At 36.8% G+C, this 22,151-nt stretch overlaps 2 protein-coding genes and 1 long non-coding RNA gene across 5 annotated transcripts in view; 1 reads left to right on the top strand and 2 right to left on the bottom strand.

The window, feature by feature from the left end:
* LOC145215598 (adhesion G-protein coupled receptor V1-like) overlaps positions 1-14,256 on the bottom strand; it is a 63,348-nt gene extending 49,092 nt beyond the window's left edge. The window contains exons 1-25 of the mRNA XM_080084312.1: positions 14,026-14,256; positions 13,455-13,588; positions 11,527-11,635; positions 10,917-11,051; positions 10,503-10,601; positions 10,322-10,440; positions 9,872-9,983; positions 9,440-9,553; positions 8,674-8,903; positions 8,033-8,245; positions 7,467-7,616; positions 7,005-7,156; positions 6,674-6,762; positions 5,765-5,948; positions 4,896-5,091; positions 4,271-4,397; positions 3,819-3,957; positions 3,273-3,347; positions 3,065-3,205; positions 2,845-3,005; positions 2,196-2,352; positions 1,525-1,802; positions 808-953; positions 315-417; positions 92-239 (exon numbers count right to left, since the gene is read on the bottom strand). Of these exons, the coding sequence (XP_079940438.1) occupies positions 92-239; positions 315-417; positions 808-953; positions 1,525-1,802; positions 2,196-2,352; positions 2,845-3,005; positions 3,065-3,205; positions 3,273-3,347; positions 3,819-3,957; positions 4,271-4,397; positions 4,896-5,091; positions 5,765-5,948; positions 6,674-6,762; positions 7,005-7,156; positions 7,467-7,616; positions 8,033-8,245; positions 8,674-8,903; positions 9,440-9,553; positions 9,872-9,983; positions 10,322-10,440; positions 10,503-10,601; positions 10,917-11,051; positions 11,527-11,635; positions 13,455-13,588; positions 14,026-14,202 (3,688 nt within the window). The 5' untranslated portion in view covers positions 14,203-14,256. The remainder of the gene's footprint in view (positions 1-91; positions 240-314; positions 418-807; positions 954-1,524; positions 1,803-2,195; positions 2,353-2,844; positions 3,006-3,064; positions 3,206-3,272; positions 3,348-3,818; positions 3,958-4,270; positions 4,398-4,895; positions 5,092-5,764; positions 5,949-6,673; positions 6,763-7,004; positions 7,157-7,466; positions 7,617-8,032; positions 8,246-8,673; positions 8,904-9,439; positions 9,554-9,871; positions 9,984-10,321; positions 10,441-10,502; positions 10,602-10,916; positions 11,052-11,526; positions 11,636-13,454; positions 13,589-14,025) is intronic.
* LOC145215612 (uncharacterized) lies at positions 7,554-11,667 on the top strand. The gene is made up of 2 exons (XR_013857330.1): positions 7,554-7,684; positions 8,045-11,667. It is a non-coding gene; the product is annotated as an uncharacterized LOC145215612 (long non-coding RNA).
* A 783-nt stretch (positions 14,257-15,039) lies between the features above and the next one.
* The window catches only part of LOC145215070 (uncharacterized), a 31,880-nt gene continuing 24,768 nt past the window's right edge, over positions 15,040-22,151 (bottom strand). For all 3 annotated transcript variants that reach the window (XM_080083716.1, XM_080083717.1, XM_080083718.1), the window contains 11 exons: positions 21,919-22,134; positions 21,470-21,583; positions 21,037-21,112; positions 20,601-20,772; positions 20,051-20,187; positions 19,653-19,821; positions 18,038-18,117; positions 16,993-17,179; positions 16,555-16,662; positions 16,243-16,345; positions 15,040-15,798 (listed from right to left, as the gene is read on the bottom strand). In XM_080083716.1, coding sequence (XP_079939842.1) covers positions 15,659-15,798; positions 16,243-16,345; positions 16,555-16,662; positions 16,993-17,179; positions 18,038-18,117; positions 19,653-19,821; positions 20,051-20,187; positions 20,601-20,772; positions 21,037-21,112; positions 21,470-21,583; positions 21,919-22,134 — 1,502 coding nt within the window. In that variant the 3' untranslated portion in view covers positions 15,040-15,658. The remainder of the gene's footprint in view (positions 15,799-16,242; positions 16,346-16,554; positions 16,663-16,992; positions 17,180-18,037; positions 18,118-19,652; positions 19,822-20,050; positions 20,188-20,600; positions 20,773-21,036; positions 21,113-21,469; positions 21,584-21,918; positions 22,135-22,151) is intronic.

The following is a 22,151-nucleotide window of genomic DNA, read 5'->3' as shown; positions in this document are numbered from 1 at the left end:
CGTGCTGCATTGTGTTGTGAGTGACAACAATATGAAGGCAAGCGTTGTGCATGAATTTATCTCAAACTGTGCACAAAATATTTAATCTTACTTGAAACATTGAGCAGGACAAGAACAAAATCTTCATCGTATTCAGGAATTGAATCAGATTTCGGGGTCAAAACGAGTTCCCCTGAGCTTTGACCTTCCACAAACGAAACAATTCCCTCATTTTCAACAAATTCATCACTGGCTTGTTCCTGAAAATATACAAAAGTCCTCTTTAGATCCAAGATTTTTTGGTTTCAAGTCGGATTGCAAAATCGTTTCCGAACCTGTGCAGCAAGTTGCATTATGACATCACTAGTACTGTCATTGTGACGAATAATTTTCCAATGAACATCAACGTCACCAAACTCGCCACGAGATCGCATAATCCTGTTGAAAAACAAAAAATATACTTTTCTTGATGAACAAAGACAGCGCAACATCACAGTAGGCCTACGCCAAGCCCATTAAAGGCGTGATACCAAATCGGCCGGTCACCAAGCATTCCCATATGGCAAGGCACCGGCTAGAAAAATCTAGCCTGCAGTGGGATTCAAACCCACAACAGGAGTGGTATGCCATTATTGGGCCTGGCGTACTGTGATTTACATATGAGTGTGCCATGATTGCTGGTCTGTATCTTAAGGGCTGATCACAGTATTGAATTTATTTTCATCACAACTGACATCACAACATTTAAGCTTTTTGCGACAACCCCAAAAATTCCAAAAACCTTACAAGATTAAAACTAGTCACTAACTCAATTATGTCGTCACTTACGTGATGGTTTGTGAGATTCCCTCTTTCATTGTTATGTCATAAGGCGCATCGAACTTAAACACTCCATTGGCATTGTCATTCTGAACAATTGTTGCACGAATTCGAGTGTTTCCGTATGTGACGTAATCACCACGAGTTCCGAACAACTGAGAGATTATTAAAGTTACCGAACTTTTACAAAAACTAACGAAGGGTTAAAATTATTAACAATAGCATCTACCAAATAATTAAAGTTCAATCACAATTAATTCTATACAAAACATACAAAATAAACACTTGTGCGTTTTTTCAGTTTAGGAAAGTCGCATAAATTTAGTCAGAAAATATTTCGGTTATGTGAAATGTAGCAGTTTATGCACGTAATGGCTTTTAAGAGCTCAGCTTGATTTCAATCAGATTTAACGAGACTTGACTTATAAACTTTACTACATTTGTGAATGTTTCCATTTACACCCAGCTTTGCTTTATATGATGCTAGATCAAATGTCAGGAAACTGGTGTGATATAACTGTCAGAAAGTTGGCAACACATATTAATACAATGTTATCATCACCTTCACATCAGCAAATACAGATACATTTTTGTAAGGAACAACTGATGCGGTAATAAAAAAATCGCAATAACTTTTACCTCCTGGTATAAACAAACCAACTGGTGTTTAATTTTATTTTATTTTTTTAATTTGATTAAACATAAAAAATCAACAACAATGTTTACCTCAACATAAAACACTTCATCATCTTCAGGATCCTCATCTTGAGTCACGTGGACACTGATCCTAACATCCAGCACTCCAGGTAAAAACTCAACCATATTGGTGACGTCATCAGTAGTGACGTCATCAAAGTCTTTCCCTGGAGTGGCTGGAATCACCGTTGAATCATTGTTGATGACGAATGTTCGGAATCTGATCGAGGTTTGATCCGATCCTGTCGCCTCCCGATGGATGGTCAGCATCAGATCTTCTCCCTCCCTCACATCAACGTTCTCATCACCTTATCACAAACATCAGGTTAAGTTGTTTCTTGCCTCAACAGCTATGGCATTGCTTAAGGCAGTGGTTCCCAACCATGGGGGAATTCCCCACTAGGGGGTAATTTGCGTCACAATATTAGTCTCTCACTGGCTGTCTGTGCTATGTGTTGTTGCTGCACGATCTTTTAGCCAACCCAAATTTGTAGGGGGGAATTAGATTTGAATGTCGACTAAAAGGGTGCACAGGACAAAAAAGGTTGGGAACCACCGGCTTCGTGGAAGTAATTTCTGCTGTGTTGTATGAACAAATGACTAACATACAACTGTAGCCGAAACCATGGGATCGAACAGGAAAAAAACATTCACAACTGATTAAGAAACCGTTGCCAACCGGTCCATGGGTGAAAACCAACCTTTGAAATAAATGGCTTTGTCGTTTGGCTTAATGATGAGTGAAGCATTTCGGATCAACCCTACATCGGCTCCCATCGTCGCGTTGTGGAGGAAAATTGTGAATTCTTCCATTGGCTCCGGAATATCGTCGGACAAAGACTGGAGAGTTATAATTCCCTGAAACACACACAGGTTGTTTATAATGTCAAGTAATCGGGATGTGCTAAAACTGTAAATGTTCTATTTGGTCGAACACTGGGCACCTCACGTTAAGTGTATTGTGACGTCTTCAACATTTACAATTTCACGCCAGTTTTGTAGCTTTCCAAGGATCTTACGCTACCAGCGGTAAATTAAGCTGTACAAGCCCTTATAATATCGTTTTTCCTCTATCCAACGCAATTTTCAGAACAGTCATTTTATTCTTGGCACCCCTTTCAAACACTAGTTTGTATGTTAAAAGGGCATGAATATGCAAATTTAACGCTCGGGTCAGTTTGTGCAACTGCTCGGCCGAGCACCGAGCATCAAAAACAGCGATGCTCGGTACCGAGTACTCGGGTTCTGGCTCGGCTCGGCTCATCCCTACCAAGCAACACCAAGAATCAAGTTCATCACATAATATTGTGTTGCGACATCCAGTGGTCACCTACAGTTCAACAAACTTACCTCCGATTGGCCATCAGCAAACTCCAACGTTCCACTTGTCGGGGTGACGTCATCGGTTTCCCCTGGCAACAGCTTCCAATCGACAGTCACGTGACCATACGTGCCGCGGTTTCGTTTGACTGAGTATGACGCAACAAAGCTTGTCGAACCTTTGCTTTCACCTTCAAAGAAAATCATCTTTCACTTTCAACCACGTCACAATGCAAAGTTTGAAACCCACCGATGCTTTGCCGAGTCAGCATTTTCCCGCCTTCGTCAGCAAATTCAAACACTCCGTGAGGCTCGTCATTGGCTAATATGGTCACGTGGATGGATGTGCGCTCACCCAGAACGCTGGCTGGATTCCCATATTCCCGCAAAACTACACAACAAGTGTCGAAAAATTTACTGACAAATTAGTTGGATGTTCGAGATGAACTTGAACTCACCGATTGTGTAATTGAGGTCAAGTTCGGGAATTTCGTCGTCTTTTGGAATCAAAGAAATTGCTTCCGATCTTTTACCTGAATAAGACAAACGTTGCGTCATAAACATTTAGCAGGTGTGTTAGGTTACATGTTTCAGCAAAATACACAGGTTTGATTGCGTCAGTCGAAATTCAAGATTTTTTATCATATGCAAATAGTTATTAATATGATTAATATGAAGCATCAAAGCACAATAAATATAAAATCTATGTAGCCAAAACATGATAGGCTAAGCTGCAGACAGTGCACACTGTTTTGACCTATAAGTACTCAACAGGGCAGCTGGTGCCAAGATATTGTCCGTATCGGCTAATATAGCGATCTAACGGCACTCTTTGTCTGGAGTAACAAGCTGAAAAGCCATGCGTGTTCGATTGAATAATAACAATTTTATGAGACATTTCAGCACATCATAGCTCTATCCTCGTGAATATATGTTAACATCGACTGAGAAAAATGACAAAAATGACACCTATAAAACCCCAACATTGTAAACAACAGACCAACCTGGTCTGAAAACCAACTCGCGTGGAACTCCATAGAACTGAGAACCTCCATCAGGTATGACGTCACACAGAACATGTCGGTTTGCTAAATCGCCTCGCTCTCTTTGTATCGTCACAATCACACTTTGTGACTCGTTTTCCTTTCAATGAAAAGTTAAAGTGAGTTAAAAACTCTGGAGTAAAAACGTTTGACATACTTCATACCAAAAGTTTAAATTCAAAATCCGGATTAAAAACTTTCAACCTTTTGCAAATTCTACCCACACATTTACAAATATCAAAAACCTACATAAACCAAGTGGTTAGATCGAAGGTAAAAAGTTTACAATCGATTTTGTTCAGTTCAACATTATTCGAATTTCTGTTAAAAAACCTTTGATACATTTACAATTCACAGCGAAGTTTAGAACTCTTGATTATAGGATGAACTACTTCGTAATAAGCTCATCCCACCTCAATAACATAGAGATCTTCCAATTGTTCGTCAAATTGGAAAACACCTCCAGGGCTGTCGTTTTCAACAATCACAATTTGTTTCTCAATCGAAGATCTCTTCAGTTTCTGGTTGTTCGGAGTAACGCTGGGTTGAAAGCAAGAAGTCAGTTGCTTTTTGCTTTTAATTAAGTTGTGGTGCATTTCGCAATTAGACTTAGATGGTTTAGTTTGTGGAAATGGGGAAATAATCAAAAACAAGCTAATGAAAATGGCCTGTGTAGCTCAGTTGGTAAACGCGAGTCCCGGAAGAGCTCCTGTCGTGGGTTCGAATCCCACCGCAGGCTACGTTAATCTAGCCTGTGACTTGCCATATAGGAATGCTTGGGAGACCGGCTGATTCGGTACAGCGCCTTTAATAGGCTTGGCGTACAATGATTTATCGATATGTATGCCGTGATGCCTGGTCTCCATCGACGCTTTAGAGTTGATCCCAGTATGAATATATTAAACTTAGCCTCTCTAAAAAACTACTGTCTTCACACAAACCACCCTTTATTTTTAACATGACTTGTTCACACTTGTCTAATATTGTTTTGGTCAAGGTTTTCAGATTTTTTAGACTAAGAGTCATTGTGTAACAAACCTATCAAGTCTAACGGTGATAATTTCCTCCAATTCCGGCAAATCATCCGGTAGGATTGTGATTTCTATGGAAACCTCACTCTGACCAGGAGCCATAAATATGTTATCGGGGCCGGGAGTGAAATCGGATCCAACCTCCGACTTCCGATCACCGATACTTCGGTACGACAATTCCACATTCGCTTCACCAGACAAACCTGGTAAGTTTGAAACACACAGTAATTTAACTGATGTGGCCCCTCATGTCACAGATGATGGCATGAGCATTTGCCAAAACGTTTAAACAATGAAGCATGTCGTTTTTTACATCTATTTGGGTCGTTATATTCGTCTAGATCAGTGGTTCCCAACCAGGGCCCATGGCCCCCCAGGGGGGCCCCGAGCTGTGTTCCAGGGGGCCACAGGTGTAGGTTCACCTGAAACACCCACTAAAAGCCGTTTTCTTTTTAACTTTATACCCTTATTTAATCGACTATTTCACATACTATTTGTCTGTATTGCAGTTTTTCACGATAACGGATTTTTGTTTGTGCGATTCTACCTGTTTAAAGCCGAAATAGAACCGAATTCCAACACGAGATTGCCATTTACATTTTTAAGGGGGCCACAGGTCCTACAGGGTTACTTGAAGGGGGCCACAAGGCTCAAAAGTTACTTTTGGGGGCCACGGTCAACGAAAGGTTGGGAACCACTGGTCTAGATATTGCTTCCAAGTACAAACACTGATACTGAATGTTTCCCACTTATTCCAAAGTTGTCAAAACAAATTTCAAACAGATAAAACTTATAAAAATTCAAGTAAAAGTCTCCGTAGCTTCATAAACAATGATTTTCATAAACAATAAAATAAAGTTCACATAAAGATCATACCCTCTCTGTGCAGCTTAATGACGACTGTCAGTGGTCCAGCGCCATCCAGTGGTTCATCAACACGGATATCTTCAACATCTTTAAATCCGACTTCACCGTTGGCAAGACTTGATGTGATTTGCAATGTGATGTTTTGTGTCGAGATTCTTGGGGTCTTTGGAGGAATGAGGGGCTTGCGATCGACCTGTGGGTAAATAAAATGTGATAATTGTTTGTTTGTTTCATTTTTATCGTCGGTGGGTGGGCAACGCCTGAATGCGTTATGCTTATAATAAGTCCGCCATCGAGCTGCCTGTTTTATCGCAAGTCTGTTGTATCATGTTTTATCGGATTTTTTCGACTTGGGCAGTTGGTGACTTTCAATTTCGTTCAACCCATCGGGAAACCACTGGGTTGGAGCAATGCCGCTCAAGTTTCTTGCTCAGGGAAACACAAATTAAAATCTCAGATGCAACATCGAAAAACTCAGATGCAACATCGTTGAAATGAATTGATAATTTTCAAACTCGCGCATAGACTTCAGATTTCTATTACCCAGTTTTTGGATGGCCAGGACTATATACACGTACATATTTTGAAATCCTTTCCATATTTAATGGACATAAAATAGAGCTCGAGCTCGAGTCTTTTAAAAATATTTTTAAATTTGCTTGTTGCTTTAGAGCGTGATGTCACAAGCTTGAGGCCGTTGAGAAATTATTGTTAATTATCGTCTTGGAAAAGTTATCAGGTTTAGCATAGTGAATTTCAGGAAAAAAGATTTAAAAGTATCATAACACATAGGGATGTGCCCAAACACAAGCGACCGAGATGGGATTACAACCCACAACCTTGTGATCACAAGGCGGTTGCGCTTGGCGGCTTAATGAATATAACCATGATTGTTGTTGTTGGGAAATATGTTCTCACCAGTTTAACATTGTTCAGTTGAAACAGGAAATGGGAATCAAGTTCAAGAAATGCGTCTTCTTTAATTTCGATTTCAATTCTATGTGATTCTGTTGAATAAAAATAGTTTTTGTTAAGTTGAGTTTATTTCGCTTGGTGAAACAAATCTGAGCAGCAACATGGCGCTAAAATATTCACCGGGCCAGAAATAACTCCACAAAGACGTTTTTAGAGTTCATCACAAACTGTTCAAGTCACCAATACATTCAGTGTCACAATTTGATATGATTTTTATATAATTTCAAATTTAAAGTGAAAGTTACACGTTATATGAAATAAATAAATTTTTTACCTTGCCCTTCCACGAAGACAAATCTCCCGTTGCTCTCATCCAGTATTCCCGGCATTGCTTCATTTTCTCCACGAGGTATGTAGGATGAGGAGTAGAAAACTTCAACTTCGCCGACTCTTCCCCCTTCACGTACGATTTCTATGGACAGTTTCCTGGAACATAAACATCATAAAAAACAATTGGTCAACATTGGTTTTAACCAGTGATTTTCAAACGCGGCTCTCAGGGCCGCATGCGGCTCCCAACTACTTATTTTGCGGCTCCTACTAAACCTCAGAAAACCACCAAAGATTGCTATTTTAGCTTTCAAGGAAATAATCTTTAGTGATTTTCTAAGGTTTCGTTTTTATGCGGATCCTTACACACTTAAAATCTACCATTTGGCCCCGACAATAAAAAGTTTGAGAAACACTGCTTTCAACCTAATAACCGTATTTCAATCTGACACAACTTTTTCTGCACCTTGAATTTCGATTCTCGTCCACAGAAATCATACTTCTTGCCTCGTCAATTTCCACAACTCCATAGACATCATAAGTGTCGGCAAGAAACACGATCGCTTCACTGGGCGAGTCAAGTTCAGCTCCTCCGCTTAGAGTGGATGGGAGTAAACTGAAAAGTTTCAAAGTGTTAATGCAGCTACAACCCAAGTATTTAAAAACAACATTTTTGTTTAAAAGGTGAAGTATTTCACGTAATAGTCTATTATAAGTGTTTCCCACACAGAATGGTAACGCCCGTTGTGTAAAAGACAACATTTGTAGTATTGAACAAGAACAGAATTTAACTACAATGATGGATATAATGGCCCAAATAGACTTAAAAAGGCGACATGCTTTATTGTTCAAACGTTTCAGCAAATGCTTATGCCATCATCAGTGATAGAATTTAACTAGTTAATGATAACATGGTTGCAACGTACCACAACTACTAATAAAACAAATAATGCAGTTTAGAAATGTTGCATAAAATTATGTTTTAAACAAAAATTAAAATACGAACTAAATCAAATAAGCAATTGTTGTCACCTGAACAAACAGGACAGAGCTTCTGTCGGTGTTTCATCTTGTTTTGCTTCAAATTCAATCGACGAAGTAGTTTGGTTCGCATCCAAATAAACAGTTCCAGCTACTGGTGTGATGTCATCGATGACATCATCAGTGGAGTTGCAAGTCAGTTTCCAATCAACAGAGATTCGTTGAAACATTCCACCATGTCTGATCAGCGCAATGTCGTGGAACCTATTGCAATGAAGTTTGTTCACTACTTGCCCAACTGCAAGGTGGGTAAAAACTAAAACAAGGTTCCGGGTTTTCAACCTATTTTACACAAAAAAAACTTATAAGTTCAGTTGAGTGAATTGAGTTTTAGTTTGCTTGGTGAATAACAACACAGCAAGTTAGCAACGCAAGTTGGCTGTATTAGTTTCATAAACATGAATGGCTAATGCTTGTTCACTCCTGACTAAAAAACCAAAGGTATGCTTTCTACTGGCAACTTGCCTATTGTATAGTAATGGAAATTGACTGAAACATGATTTAGGAGGTGGCACATTGAAAAACTCAAAAGTTAGGCTGCACGGGCAATAGTTTTATAAACATGAATGACTTACGAATGCTTGTGCACTTCTTAGTATTTAACCCAAACCAAAAGTATGATGGCAACATGCCTTGAATTTTCATCTGCATCAAACACAAAAGCTTTTTTGTCTTCATTCGCATCAAATGTTGCTTGGCTGAAATCGATCGCGACGACTCCATTTGCTTTGTCATTCATTTCTATGACAACAGTACATGTCATTGGCTGAGCAACTATAGCGTTGCCATGGATTGTGTTGTCAAGGAGACGGACAGTGAAGTTTTCAGCCAACTCTGGGTCATCGTCGTCAACAAGAAAAATCTGTGTGAAAAAATAATTCAGGGAACTTGAAAAAACATCCAAAGTTAAAGCGATACAAGTAAAATCAATTGGTGTTATGGATCATACTAATTGTTAGTGACTTGAAGTGTTATTCAAAATTATATTAACGAACCAGAAGGAAGGCTTCCCTTTTTTAAAGATTTTAGGTACTATGTTTAATAATTTTTCATACATAGCATTTACTGTTGCTACAATTGACCCACATTTCAGATTTTTATGACATTAACTATTGACACTGTATTTTGTATCATTGAGCACAAAAACATTTTTTTTATATGATTCTTATCTGATGAGATTCACAAATAGGTAGCAGCATTGGGTGTTATTATGATAAGATTCAGTGTCAAAAAGCTTGTAACAAGAAGTAAACACAAAAAAGTCACATGTTAGTTGGAAATATGTAGAAAATATGTTGAACTTTCAATGAAGGACAAATACAGTTTTAATACAAAATAATTTTCTTAGAATTGACCATTTGGTATGACTAACAACATTGCGTCATGCAATTTACATACTTGTAGTGTTGATTCATGGCCTCCTTCCTCGAACCTAACAATCTTTGTTCCAGGAACAATATAGTCAACACCGGGTGTCGCTGTGTTCCCCACAACTTCATAATCAACAGAAACCTGGGTTTATAAATATTTAAGCAGGATTAGAAAGTGTTTTATTGAATTTCTTGTTTTACACAGTCAGCTGGAAAAAATAATTGTCAACAATAAATGTAAAACATCAATACAAACAGAATCAGTTGTTTATTAACCAATGTAATGCATCACATTCCTGGAAACTTAAATACATCCGCGAAAGGTGTTCATGAGCCTGTGATCACCTCATGACAAATAAAACATGTTCATTTATTTAAATAGCCAGACACCTGGATAAGTTGAAAAGCTTTAAACTGGTAACATTACAAATAGAAACCCAGCAACAACAACCAAACTTACAACACTGTCATCAGGACCAACTCTCTGCTGCCCTCCTTCATCCATTCCACGAAAAACTTTGATTGAAACAAATCTTGAAGTTTCATCGACGTTGTACACCTTCTGTGAAAATCTGCAGAAATGTTTAAATTAAACATCAGGATTTTGTTACAGCATCAGATCAGCTGGTTGAAAATCTGTCGTTCCTACACTAAATAATTAATAGCTGAAGTAAAATTTCAACATAAATTCTTTTAAAACAGAATTTTTAGTGTTTATGTTTTGCACATTTTTCATAGGTTTGACAAATCACTGTGTTGTAAATCTGTGAAGTAAAATGTTCATAACATGAAAAAAATACCTTAACTCTGTCATTTAGGAAGGAAACAGTAAAATAAAAAAATGCCTAATGTTTTAATGCAATGTAAGTAGTAAAAAACACTGTCAAATGTCTTAAATGAAGTTCTATACCTTATTGGGCTGTCATTTCCTCCGACAACAATGTTCACCTCGTTTAAAGTTTTATTCACTTCCAACCCATTGTTGCCTTCCACTAATCTCAGAACAAATTCTTCTTCATTTTCTGGGACCTGTTTTACAATTTACATTTTTATTAAATGCAGATAAACATGAATAAAATCTTTATCCCAACCTTGTCATCTTTGACAAATATTATCAGATCTTTCTTGTTCTCTCCATCGTCAAAAATGACTTCTCCACCAGCAGGAAACAAATCGTCATCCACAGGCAACTTTGGGAAAAATATTAACATGGTAATTTCATTTCTCATTTGATACTCCATTGTATTTTAACTGCTGGAGTTAGTATGGAATCATCAAGGTTGGTTTTTCACTAAATTAAGGTTTATTATGTTACCACATTGTAAACAAACCATGTCCTAAGCCTTTGTGTGCTATATTTTAGACATGAAAAAAAGTAAAACATGTTAACCCAGACTTAAAATCCAGAACCACAAGCATTGACATTACAGGGCTGATTCCAGGGATGAATTTATGTCTTACCAAAACCACATAGTTGACAGGCATATTGGAAACTAGATAATTACCTCTGAACCCCCAGAGGTCAGTTGAGTTATTTCATAAGTCACTGAAACATCGTTGAAAGTTCCTCGTTGTCGTATCAGGGAAATTGTGATCGTGCGATTCTCTCCACTTTCTTCCTCTACATATATTGTTGAAGTCTGAACATTAAAGGTTGTCACATGTTATGTATTGCTTGTGTGTTTGTACAAATTCACTTCATTGCTCTGAAGAAGCCCTGTCATTCTGGTGGGCAAAATATTTGCAAAACTTCAAGTGTTTTAAAAGCAAGGAATCTTTTGTCTATCATCACACCAGTTCAAAGACAAATTGGTTAAATGCTCATAAACGGTCAGTTTCAGAAAATGCTCACATTATAATGGTTCTCAGTAATCACATTTAAATTGTAAGTAATTGTGAAACTCATAAACTATTTTCTGATGATAGGGATTTGCATATTCCAGTAAATTGAAATATAAAAAGCTTGATAAAATGGGTCACAAATACACATTCCCATACTTGTTTCATACATGGCTCAAAAATTTATTCAAAGATTTGTTTGAGGTTGATCACATTCTGCAAACTTTTACAAAAATAGTTCAACAAAAATCCAGTTCCACCTAGTTCAGTACTTACGGAAGCAAAACCAACAATTCCATTAGGATCATCGTTGGCTGGAATTGTCACACGAGTTGTTGATGGCTCATCGACCGAAATTGAACTACTTGTCGATCGCAGAGTGAAACTGAAATAAAAAATGAACAATAAATACTACAACTGTGTTTCAATTTTATTGGCTTGGGCAATAGATTTAACTGTTGTAGTCATACCAAACTGTGCAACTTCAAAAGATGTAATCTGTAAGTGTAGTAATGTGCAACTGGCGACAAAACGTTTTTAGTATAGGCTAGAGTAGCCACATTCAGACATGGGGCCATTCGTATTCATCATTCGTATTCGAATGCATTCGAATACAGGTTTTGCCACCTTCGTGCTGTATTCGAATGATTTTGGATTTCGTTCGATAGTGCATGAATACAATTCGAATAGTTGAAGTTAACTTTTGAACCAATAATTCACGAATACAAAAACTTGAGTAAATTTATTCGAATACAATTCGAATTGTTGTATGTTTTTGCCAACCTAAGAATTTGCAAATTCGAATACATGAGATTTTTTACAAATACAATTCGAATTGTTGTCGGCCTTTGGCAAGGTAACAATTCGTAAAATCGAATACATGACTACATTAGTACGAATACCATTCGAATTGTTGTCAGCCTGTGGCTACATAACAATTCGCAAAATCGAATACATGACTACATTTTTACGAATACAATTCGAATTGTTGTCAGCCTTTGGCAACGTAAGATACGTAAAATCGAATACATGACTACATTTTTACGAATACAATTCGAATTGTTGTCAGCCTTTGGCAACGTAAGATACGTAAAATCGAATACCTGACTACATTTTTACGAATACAATTCGAATTGTCGATTACCTCCAGACTAGAAACAGTCGAGAATATTTTGCTACATATTTTTGCCAAATAGATTCGAATACAATTCAAATTGGCAGTGAATGTGACCTGATTTGACAAGTTTTTGTTTATGTTACGAAACAATGACATATAGAAGTTTAATTGTGACATTACATGAATGGAATTGTGTTACAAAGTTTGCATTGGGTTGTTCTCAGCACATGACAGGTGCTATAGCGTGTTCATGAAGCAAACATTTCATGTAAATTTGGTGAAATTTTTATCACGGAGACTTAAATCAGTCAAGCTAATGTGGCAAAAAAGCTCGTTGGTTTACATTTTTACCAACAAATTTGCAATTCATAAACCCATGCTACTTTTTGATCAAAAACCTTTTAAGTTTCGGGGCATTTTATTTCTTTTATTTTCCGCAACTACAAATATCCGAATCGGTGCATTCGAATTGTTTGCTTCTTACAACAACTGAACAATTTGTGAATACAAATAACTACAACTATTAATTCAAATACAATTCGGATTGCTTCATCTCAAAAAGTACGAAGTATTGATGAATACGAATACACGCTTGGGGTTTATTCGAATAGTATTCAAATTACACGTTGTTGTTTTTTGGTCAACTATTCATGAATACTAATACTTGACACGCTTTATTCGAATACAATTCGAATTGCTGTCACCTTAACATTACGAAACAATTCGTGAATACGAATACCTGACTCGCATTATTCGAATACAATTCGAATTGCCGAACTTTAAAAAGTGCGTAGAATTCATGAATACGAATACATGCCTTGGTTTATTCGAATAGTATTCGAATTACTTGTCGTTGTAGTTTGGTCAACAATTCATGAATACAAATACTTGACTCGTTTTATTCGAATACCATTCGAATTGCTGTCACTCAAAAATTACCAAAGTATTCATGAATTCGAATACAATCATGCCGGTATTCGTAAGTATCCGAATACAGGACGCGTGTATTCGACCCCATGTCTGGCCACATTACACATTACGCGTATTGTTGTAACGGCTGAGCGCTTCTATAAAAGTTTCAACTCACACAAAAGTTTCATCATTTTCCGGCAAATCATCGTTGAACACCGTCACATCAACAACTCGTGTGTCGGAGTGATTCAATGTTGTGGGGAAGAATAGAGGCCAAGCACTACTTGAAAAATCATCTGCTCCATCCACCTACAACATAACGGCGAAATATAACGCGACTCCATCAGAAAATTACAACAAACGATTTCGGCGAAAATTTTACGCGCCATTATTGTTGCCATTGACATCACAATTCAATTTTCAATAGAAATCATAAATGAATTATTGTATTTTAGTGGGAAAACTGCTCACAGAACTCAGGGCAAATATCAAATTTATAGGGCTCTTCTGGCTATTATATTTTGGCACCAACGTTTTGTAATGCTCTATAAAGCTAATATTATGCCTGGCAGCAACAGCTTATGTATCAAGACAAAGATTATTGTTAATTGTTGTTGTGTTTATGTCAATATGCTATGTTACGTAAATGTTGCAAACTCAGAAATAAGTAGCCTTGGTTTCGCCCTTCAAATCTGACGAAACCCTTTGCGAAGAAAAATGAAAACAAATATACTCGAAAACTTTACCTCGATTATCACACTGAAAGGTTCGTCGGTTTCTCCAACCTTCTCAACGGCCAAGGTAACAAATCCATAATCTGATTCATTCAAATTTCCGTAGTCGCTTTGAACAAAATGGACAAACTGACCCCGAATAACCCCAAACAAAAGAAATAACGTCACAAGGCGGCATTGTTGACGCATTTCTGTCCGAATTTTCTAACGTTAAAAGCTAATTAGTCATCAGAAAGCCGAAGGTTCCTTACTAAAGCTTAAAAATAACGTACAATGTAAAAAATATTTCTCTGTTCGCACTGCATGTATAAATCTCAAGCCCACTTTTAAAGCGGGTTTTTAAACGAGCCTTGTGCAGTCAACAACTGCTCAGAAGTGAGTTTCAAACACATCACAAAAAAATAAGTTTGTTGCGATTCACCGAACAATGCTAGTTTAAAACTCGGTTCTATCACGAATTACTCAGCTGCCCTACAACATATTGCACAACATTGTTCAACTTTGCACTAAGCTTTACAATCTCTCAACCGTGTTCAAACTGTACAGAACTCCTATAAATCTTAAGGGCACTTTAAGTCAGACTAAACCTGTCAGATCTGAAACCGAAGCAACAAACGCTGGAAGGTTGGTCGCATCTGAACGAACCTCGCACACTGAAGTCACCAGGTGCGGCAGAAACTCGTATGAACATCATCAAAAATTAATCGCATGAAGACCTAAGCAAGCAACTGCTGTTACTGCGTATTAAGTATGCCACTCTACTTCGCCTTTCATTGTCAGCTAGTCTGGGTTTTACTGCGCGAATGAATACTTGGGTATAATATCGCAAAAAAACTCAGCAAATAATTCCTCGCAATATAAAACCAACTTTTTCAGTTATGTCGAAACTTCGGCCCAGTTTAAAACTCCGACACCCAACAACCATTCACATTTCGGCGTGTTGCTAAGCAACGGAGGGGCGCAAGAGCACCCTCTCATGTTGTTGAGGCTGTTAGAGTCATTATCGCACTTCTGTGACGTAAACAATAATGTCATTATGTGGCTTTATTCAACGTTCTGGATTGTTGATATCTTTCCGTATATATTTGGGCCATCGATTTGTCGTTTAACAATCAAAACACAAAAACGAACAACATGAGATACAAGACAATAAAGTACGTTTCATATTCGACGCAATTAATTATTAAATGGCGACATAGTCTGGATTGAGCGAAGGAACGTTTTAACCGGAATGTTTTACAGTTGCGGTGTTTTACTTAAGAATTAAATTTTAAATTAAAAAAGTAAAACAAATTTAAAAAAATAGAATTAAAATTAAGTAAAACACAGTTTGTTGGTGTTTAACTTGGGAATTTAAAAACACAACCAGTCTTGCTATAGGGTGGCAAGTTGTGCCCCCAAAAACAAACATCTTACATTTACACAACAGTAAGTTTTTACATCGTTCCCACGTTTTAATATCCAGGTTTTATAGTTTTAATATTTTGTCGAAGCATCAATTTATCGATATACATTACGTGGCTGTTCCCTCACGTTCAGTTTCATTTTAGTGACAAGGAGGTCCGGAAAAAAAATATTCATGGTTAGTTTCACGAAAACGTGTCGGGAACCCGTCTTGTGGTGACATCACTTGTAAGGAGAATGGCTAGAAGGAAGTTTGAATCCGCTTCCCAATAATGCGCAACAAGGCAGCAAGGAACCCGATCCACAATATAATGGTTGTGATGCAAGTGAAGAGTTGGACGGGCCACATGTAATCTCTCATCCACCAGCTTCCTACAATATCTGCGAGAAATGTGAGAAAATATAATAACTAAAGTGTGACGACATAAACTGGAACAAACACTCCATAATGTAGTCATAAAGATCGTTGTGAAATGCTTGCGTTTAATTCTTTTTTCCTTTATTTATCGTGCACTGCACTATGCGCGTTCAGTGTAATTTACCCTGACGAAGGCGACCTGTATAGGACGTTGAAACGTCGGAATAAAATACATTTGCCAGAAGAGCTCTATACATTTGATGTTATGCCTGGCAGCAATAGCTTATGCATAAATTTATCGTTGTCTGTTTTAACATTTCAATGTATCTCACAGCGACAAATACCTTGTCAATGATAGCAAGGAAAAATACAAAAAATACGCACATGTTCTTCCAATCGGCGAAGTGATTTTAATCTGAATTTAAAGTTTTCCCTTTTTTGGAGAAAGTACTCTTGAGAAATTTTACCTGCACACGTGGTTTTGTCCGATGTCAGATACATGTTTCGTGGACAACTACAAGTTGATTTTCCGCTCCTTTCAGAAAAACATGAATGGGAACAAGGATTGTTCTAAAAAGTGGTTCGCAAGTTACTGAGAAGCGAAAACTGTGTTTGAAAGAGTAAACAACTGATTACAGGTAGTCTAGTTTGTTATTGTTTCGTTTGAAACTTTACAAACGAAATGATTTTCCATTCTGGTTTTAGCATCCAGAGTGAAAACAACTTTTCGTGAAATTTACAGATATATATTTAAGCAGCCACTGTATCATTTTTTTTACCACTGGGCAGTTGTTCTGGTCCCGAACAATCAAGGGATCCAAGGTGATAATTCTTCCAGTTTGTTTTTCTCCGTGAACCGACCTTCGCTTTCTGCCGGGGTCACAATGCTGAAAAATAAAATAAAAATGCTGAACCACAAAAGAAACATATACAGATCAAAAAATCAAATTAAATTGTCGAACAAACAACCCTGCACTGCAACAACAAACCCGTCCTTTTAAAACTATTAAATTGCAATTACAAATTAATGCATTTTTAATTTAACCAATCTTACTTGAATTAAAGTCAGACTGATGCTGTGACAAAAAATATACAATCGGGAGAAAAAGAGGCCTAAATTTTTTTCATGTAATATTGATGTTGATTTTATTCGTACTTATTGTTTCAGGACTTTAAATTTTCATGTATTTTGTGACGGAAGAAAATGAAGCTCCAACCTTTTCGCAGTTTGAATTTCCCTCAGACATACAGACTCTAACTGAACAGGCAACCCACAACGTATGTTGGGTCATGCTTGAATGACTCCATAGAAATGGTAGAAACGAGAAGGTCACGTGTTTTGATTCGTGACTCGCGTAAACCAGGTTTGCTCCGGTACCGAGTTCCGGGTCGTCAACGGGACATCTTTGAGAACACAGAAAACAAGAGTTTCAAATTTATATCTTGTACTACTTGCCTGAACTGAATTTTACTGTCTTAATCCCGCTTCTGATAACACTTTGATAATAAGAAAAACCTTAAACCGTCTGTTAGGGTTGCTATTTGCGTTTTCCACTACCATATGGATTTTCTTAATTAGTGATGGGACGATACCAGGTTTTGAAGCGAGTACTGATACCGAGTACGAGTACCACATGTATATACCTTTCATACCTTCGATACCGAGTACCGAGTACCGAGTACTTTAAGTACAGTGTTGTACTTAGTTGTGTATCACTGGCTAATTTATCTGCCATGGCCGGGGTACAGGCATACACACACACATGCAGAAAAATTGTAATCTCCACCTGACAGTGAAAAAAATATACGTAAACGGGCTGAACTTTTTTCCAATTTTGTGCTGTCCGAAGCAACTATTGGCATAAAGTTTCCCGTATTCTTATGGTGTAAATCGGCCTTCGGTACTCGAACGTTGGTATCGAAAACTGAGACAAAATATTTCGATACCGAGTACGAGTATCGATTCCACTGAAATCGTTCGATACCATTGATACCGAGTACCGGGTACTCGTCCCATCACTATTCTTAATGCGACATTTTAATGGCGCGACTACTTCCCAGTGCAATGAAACAATGACTTTTGTTTGGATCATGGACAGTTAAAACTTAGTACAAAAGTTTTAATGACAAACTTGGTATTGCCATTAAAAAACTTCGCACAAACTTTGTTAGTTTTTATGCAAAAAAGTTTTGCTGTTTAAAATGAATAATAAATTGCAAACACACAAATTCGAAACAGACGTAAAAACTCAACCGTCTCACCCGTCCTCAAGTATGTAATAAAAATCCGAAGAATCCATTCCTACGTAATATTTTTCGGGTGAAATCCAACAACTCACACCCTGCAATGAAAATAACAACGATCACAAAATATATGTGGCTTGTCACTGAACTGAATTTAACACAAAACAAGGATTTTGCAAGCGTGTCACGCCCGAATGGAACGGGAAAAAACGTTATTCGTTCTCTGCAAATTATTTATTTCGTTTCGATCTGACTGAATAAATTTACTGCGGCATTTTTCGGTATTTCGTTCTTGACAAAAAGGTAACTCTTCGTGGTATAAAAACCTGCAACCGAACAAGGAAAGTTGCAAAACACAACATTTATTGTCAGATGCTTGTTACGTCACACATAACAGTGTTCATTTAAAAATAAATACATGAATCACATCGTCTTTTCTTTCAATAAAACATCAATTCATTGCTTGTTATAACGTGATAATGCGAAGTCTCAAGCAACTGTAATTTAGCCCAAATTTATTCATTTCTGCTTAACTTTCGTATGAAACATTGTTTTTGCCAGATCACTAATTAAGAACTAGAAGGGTGGCTTAGCACATATTACCATTGCACATACACTGTGACCTATTTTTTAACATATATTTACATCCGACACTTATTTTATATTGGGTCCCATATCATCCACTGTCTTTTAGAACCTTAGTTGTTTCCGCAAGCAGAAACTCATGGGTCCCCACACATGCAAAGTTGTAAATAATGCATTTCAATAGATAACAATGAGAAAGTTTGGTATTGTGAAGACAAACACAGTGATCGGTGCTGTGCATAAATAAATATGCTATATGAAGTACAAACTATTTAAATTTATTCCATTCATACATTTATAAAGGTTTTTCTATTTTATGACTATCTGAGAAAAAAGTGTTAAATAGTGACAAAACAGGCCAGAACACAAAAATCAGCTGCTATTAATGGTGAATTGCACTTGACTGTAGGGGGTCTAGTGGAGTAAATAATAGGTACTACAGAGTTTAACACAACAACCAACCACGATGACCCATCTAACAGTCATGTAAAATTTTATCCAAATCCAACAATGTTTAAAATTCTGACCACTAGAGGTGTTAATAGCAACGTTCCTCAACGCTTCTGACGTCATCAGGCTGTTAGTGCCCCTCTGACTGGGCATGTGTGAAAACGTCCACCAAGTAATGCACAAACACAAGTACCACGTGTGCTGGTGCCTTTATTATACCATTACACCACACAAATCTTTCGTTTGTGGTGCGCAGGAACATACAAAAACGTTTTACATTTTGGGGTCTAGCGGGGTAAATACTGGGGTTATCAAGTCAAACGAAACAGACGACACATCTACATGACCATATCTACCATCTGTGAAAGTTTCATCCAAATCCATCAACGATTTGATGCCAAAAGTGCATGGACAAACTTCGGCGGAAAAAAGAAAAAAAAAAGAAAAAAAAAAAAACGGAGTTAATAAATTCGATATAAACTACCAACTATTTTTGCAGGGAGATTAAATTTTAAATAAAAATAATACAACCTATAAGTTTCAACGCAATTCCATAATGTGTTTAAACCTGCCAACAATATTTTTTTTAGTTTCTTACTTGCAATAACAACAAATTGTTGTTGTGCAGATTCAGTGTCACACCAATATACACCCTTTCACCGATTGTGATGTCATAGGTGGTTTGTTTCGTCATAAACATTTCACTTTCATAACGACTAATGGAGTAGGAAAGATGGCCTGAAGTTTTTCCGGCAAAATATTTGACACTAAAACACAGAAACAATAAATTATTTGACACCGTTTGTAACCTTGGTCTGCCACTAATTGGTAGATTCAATCAGTAAAATTTAATTTTTGTGTATTTAATGTACTTTAATTATCTGAAATATTACAATTGATTTGGAATTGAGAGAAAACTTTAACCAAACTTTCCAACACTACAACATATGTTGTGCTGGAACATTATTTAATCTACTTATTAAAAGTTTACTCTACATTGTATCTGTGATATTTGGTCGATGGAAGGTGCAATCAAACCGAAGAATTTTCTTGTTGCATTTCTCAACCTTTGCATCCGATTTAAACCGTGGAGCAACGATGTAATCGACCACAACATACATCGGACTGATCTCCTACAACAGAAAAGTTTAAAACTAAAATTCCTCAACCACAAAGTTGCAGAATGTCTGATGTTGTAAAAGTTAGCGCTTTGTTGGTAAAACAATATTGTGAGTTGGCAGGATTTTTGAAATTCAGCTTTACTGAATCACAGATTCTATTTGAATAAACTACACATGTCAGTTAGGCAAAATATGTATACATATATTTCACGAAATTCGTCAACTGATTTCTTTACTGGGAAAATATTTGTTTTTTTTAGTTAAGGGGGATGTAAAGTCTAATCTAAAAATAAAAAAGAATCAGAGCTCTCAGTACAAAGTCAGTGCACTGCAGAGCAACCTCAAGAAAAGAAAATAAACATGTGATAAAATTGTAAAATTTCAACCCTTCACCTGTAATCAACATTTAGGCCATTCACACTAACCTCTTGGGAGGCTGAACATTGGGCAAATTCCAAAGAAAAATCAAAATTATAAATATTTTGCTGCCCATCAAAATCAGCTTGACACCCGTCGATAGCTGAACCTTCAGAATCAAGCAAAACTAATCCATCTATGTCGCCAAAGTTTTGTCTCTTAATGTAGTCTCCATGAAGGCTTAAAAACAAATAAGGTTTTGTCACAACTCCATGTTTTGTACTAAAAAGTCTAACTTGCAGTTATTTTGTTTTTATCAAACTTATTATATTAGGAAACTTAAAACTTTTATTTAAAAAGATTTGGCATTATCAAAATGCATTTTTTTACGATAAGAATAACAAAATAAAACTTGTTTGTTGTGAATCATGCATTAATAAGTATTTTAACAATGTGAAAATCTTGTTACAAATATTTGATGAAAACTATTTCGATCAGCCTAACCTGGCAGTTACTTGGTCCAAACTACAATTCAGCACAAGTTCATCTGAGAGAAAATCCACTCCGTTGGGTGTTAACTCTGTTACATAAAGCATATGTTAATAAAAAAAACAAGCGGTTAACATTAAAATTAAATCCCACTGCTAAATAACCACACAGGCTTTTTTTTAATTTGTAAAATTTCAAAAATGTAATAGTGATTTGACGCAAAAATCAAATTGCCAATGACCAAGCACAAAATGGTTTCAACTGGTTTGCTTGACATGCCTCACTTCACTAATGATAATAGTGTTGTTGAAACGTCTTCAATCAGAATTTTATTGTTAGCCAGTTACTTTTATAGTGGGTGTCTTATGTATCTATGTTGGAGTCATAACAAAATTTACACTTCAACAAAATAATTGCCAATAATTGTTTGCCATGTTCCAAATCTCACCAATGGAACAATCATCTCCAGTGTAACCTGGGGTACATAAGCATGAAAAACCAAATATCTCATCAATACACAATCCTTGGTTTAAACAGGAATCATCTGAACAGTCGTTGATATCTAAAACACAACCACAGATGAAATCAAGACAAACAACAAAAACATAAACATTTAAATTTTCACAACATAAAAGAAAGCCTTCAAAATAGTTTTGTTTTCATAAAAAGAGGAAACATCAATATAATAGTATTTCCATTATACATGTTACTTGTGGGCCATTGCACAAAATCTCTTTTTAAAATTTTTTAACAGTATTTGTTTCCCGATTTTGTGGCACTAGTGCAGACTGCAGTGTTTCTGTACTGTTATGTACCATTTTCATGCCCGGTTTTAAAAATAATACAACACAATTCAATACAATTTTATCTCATAAGATTTTACCCAAACCTCAATACCTATTGGTCTTTCACAGACATATCCACTTTGCTCGATGCAGCTAGTAACGTTCCATTCCGTGCAGAATCCGTGCGCGACAACACAGCGTCCATCCTCGCTCGGTTGTTGAATATTCCACCAGGTGTCGCCACTCAAGTCACTAAAATCTGACCACTTGAACTGGGCGGAGTCAATTGGTCCGAAGTTTTCAAGTCCAATCCACAGATGAGGAAATTCTTTGTGAAAAGTTGGA

The sequence above is a fragment of the Phallusia mammillata genome, chromosome 2 (genome assembly GCF_965637545.1).
Source record: "Phallusia mammillata chromosome 2, kaPhaMamm4.hap1.1, whole genome shotgun sequence".
NCBI classification, from domain to species: Eukaryota; Metazoa; Chordata; class Ascidiacea; order Phlebobranchia; family Ascidiidae; genus Phallusia; species Phallusia mammillata.
Note: the sequence above shows the minus strand (reverse complement) of the source record. Positions and strands in the feature narration are given on the sequence as shown.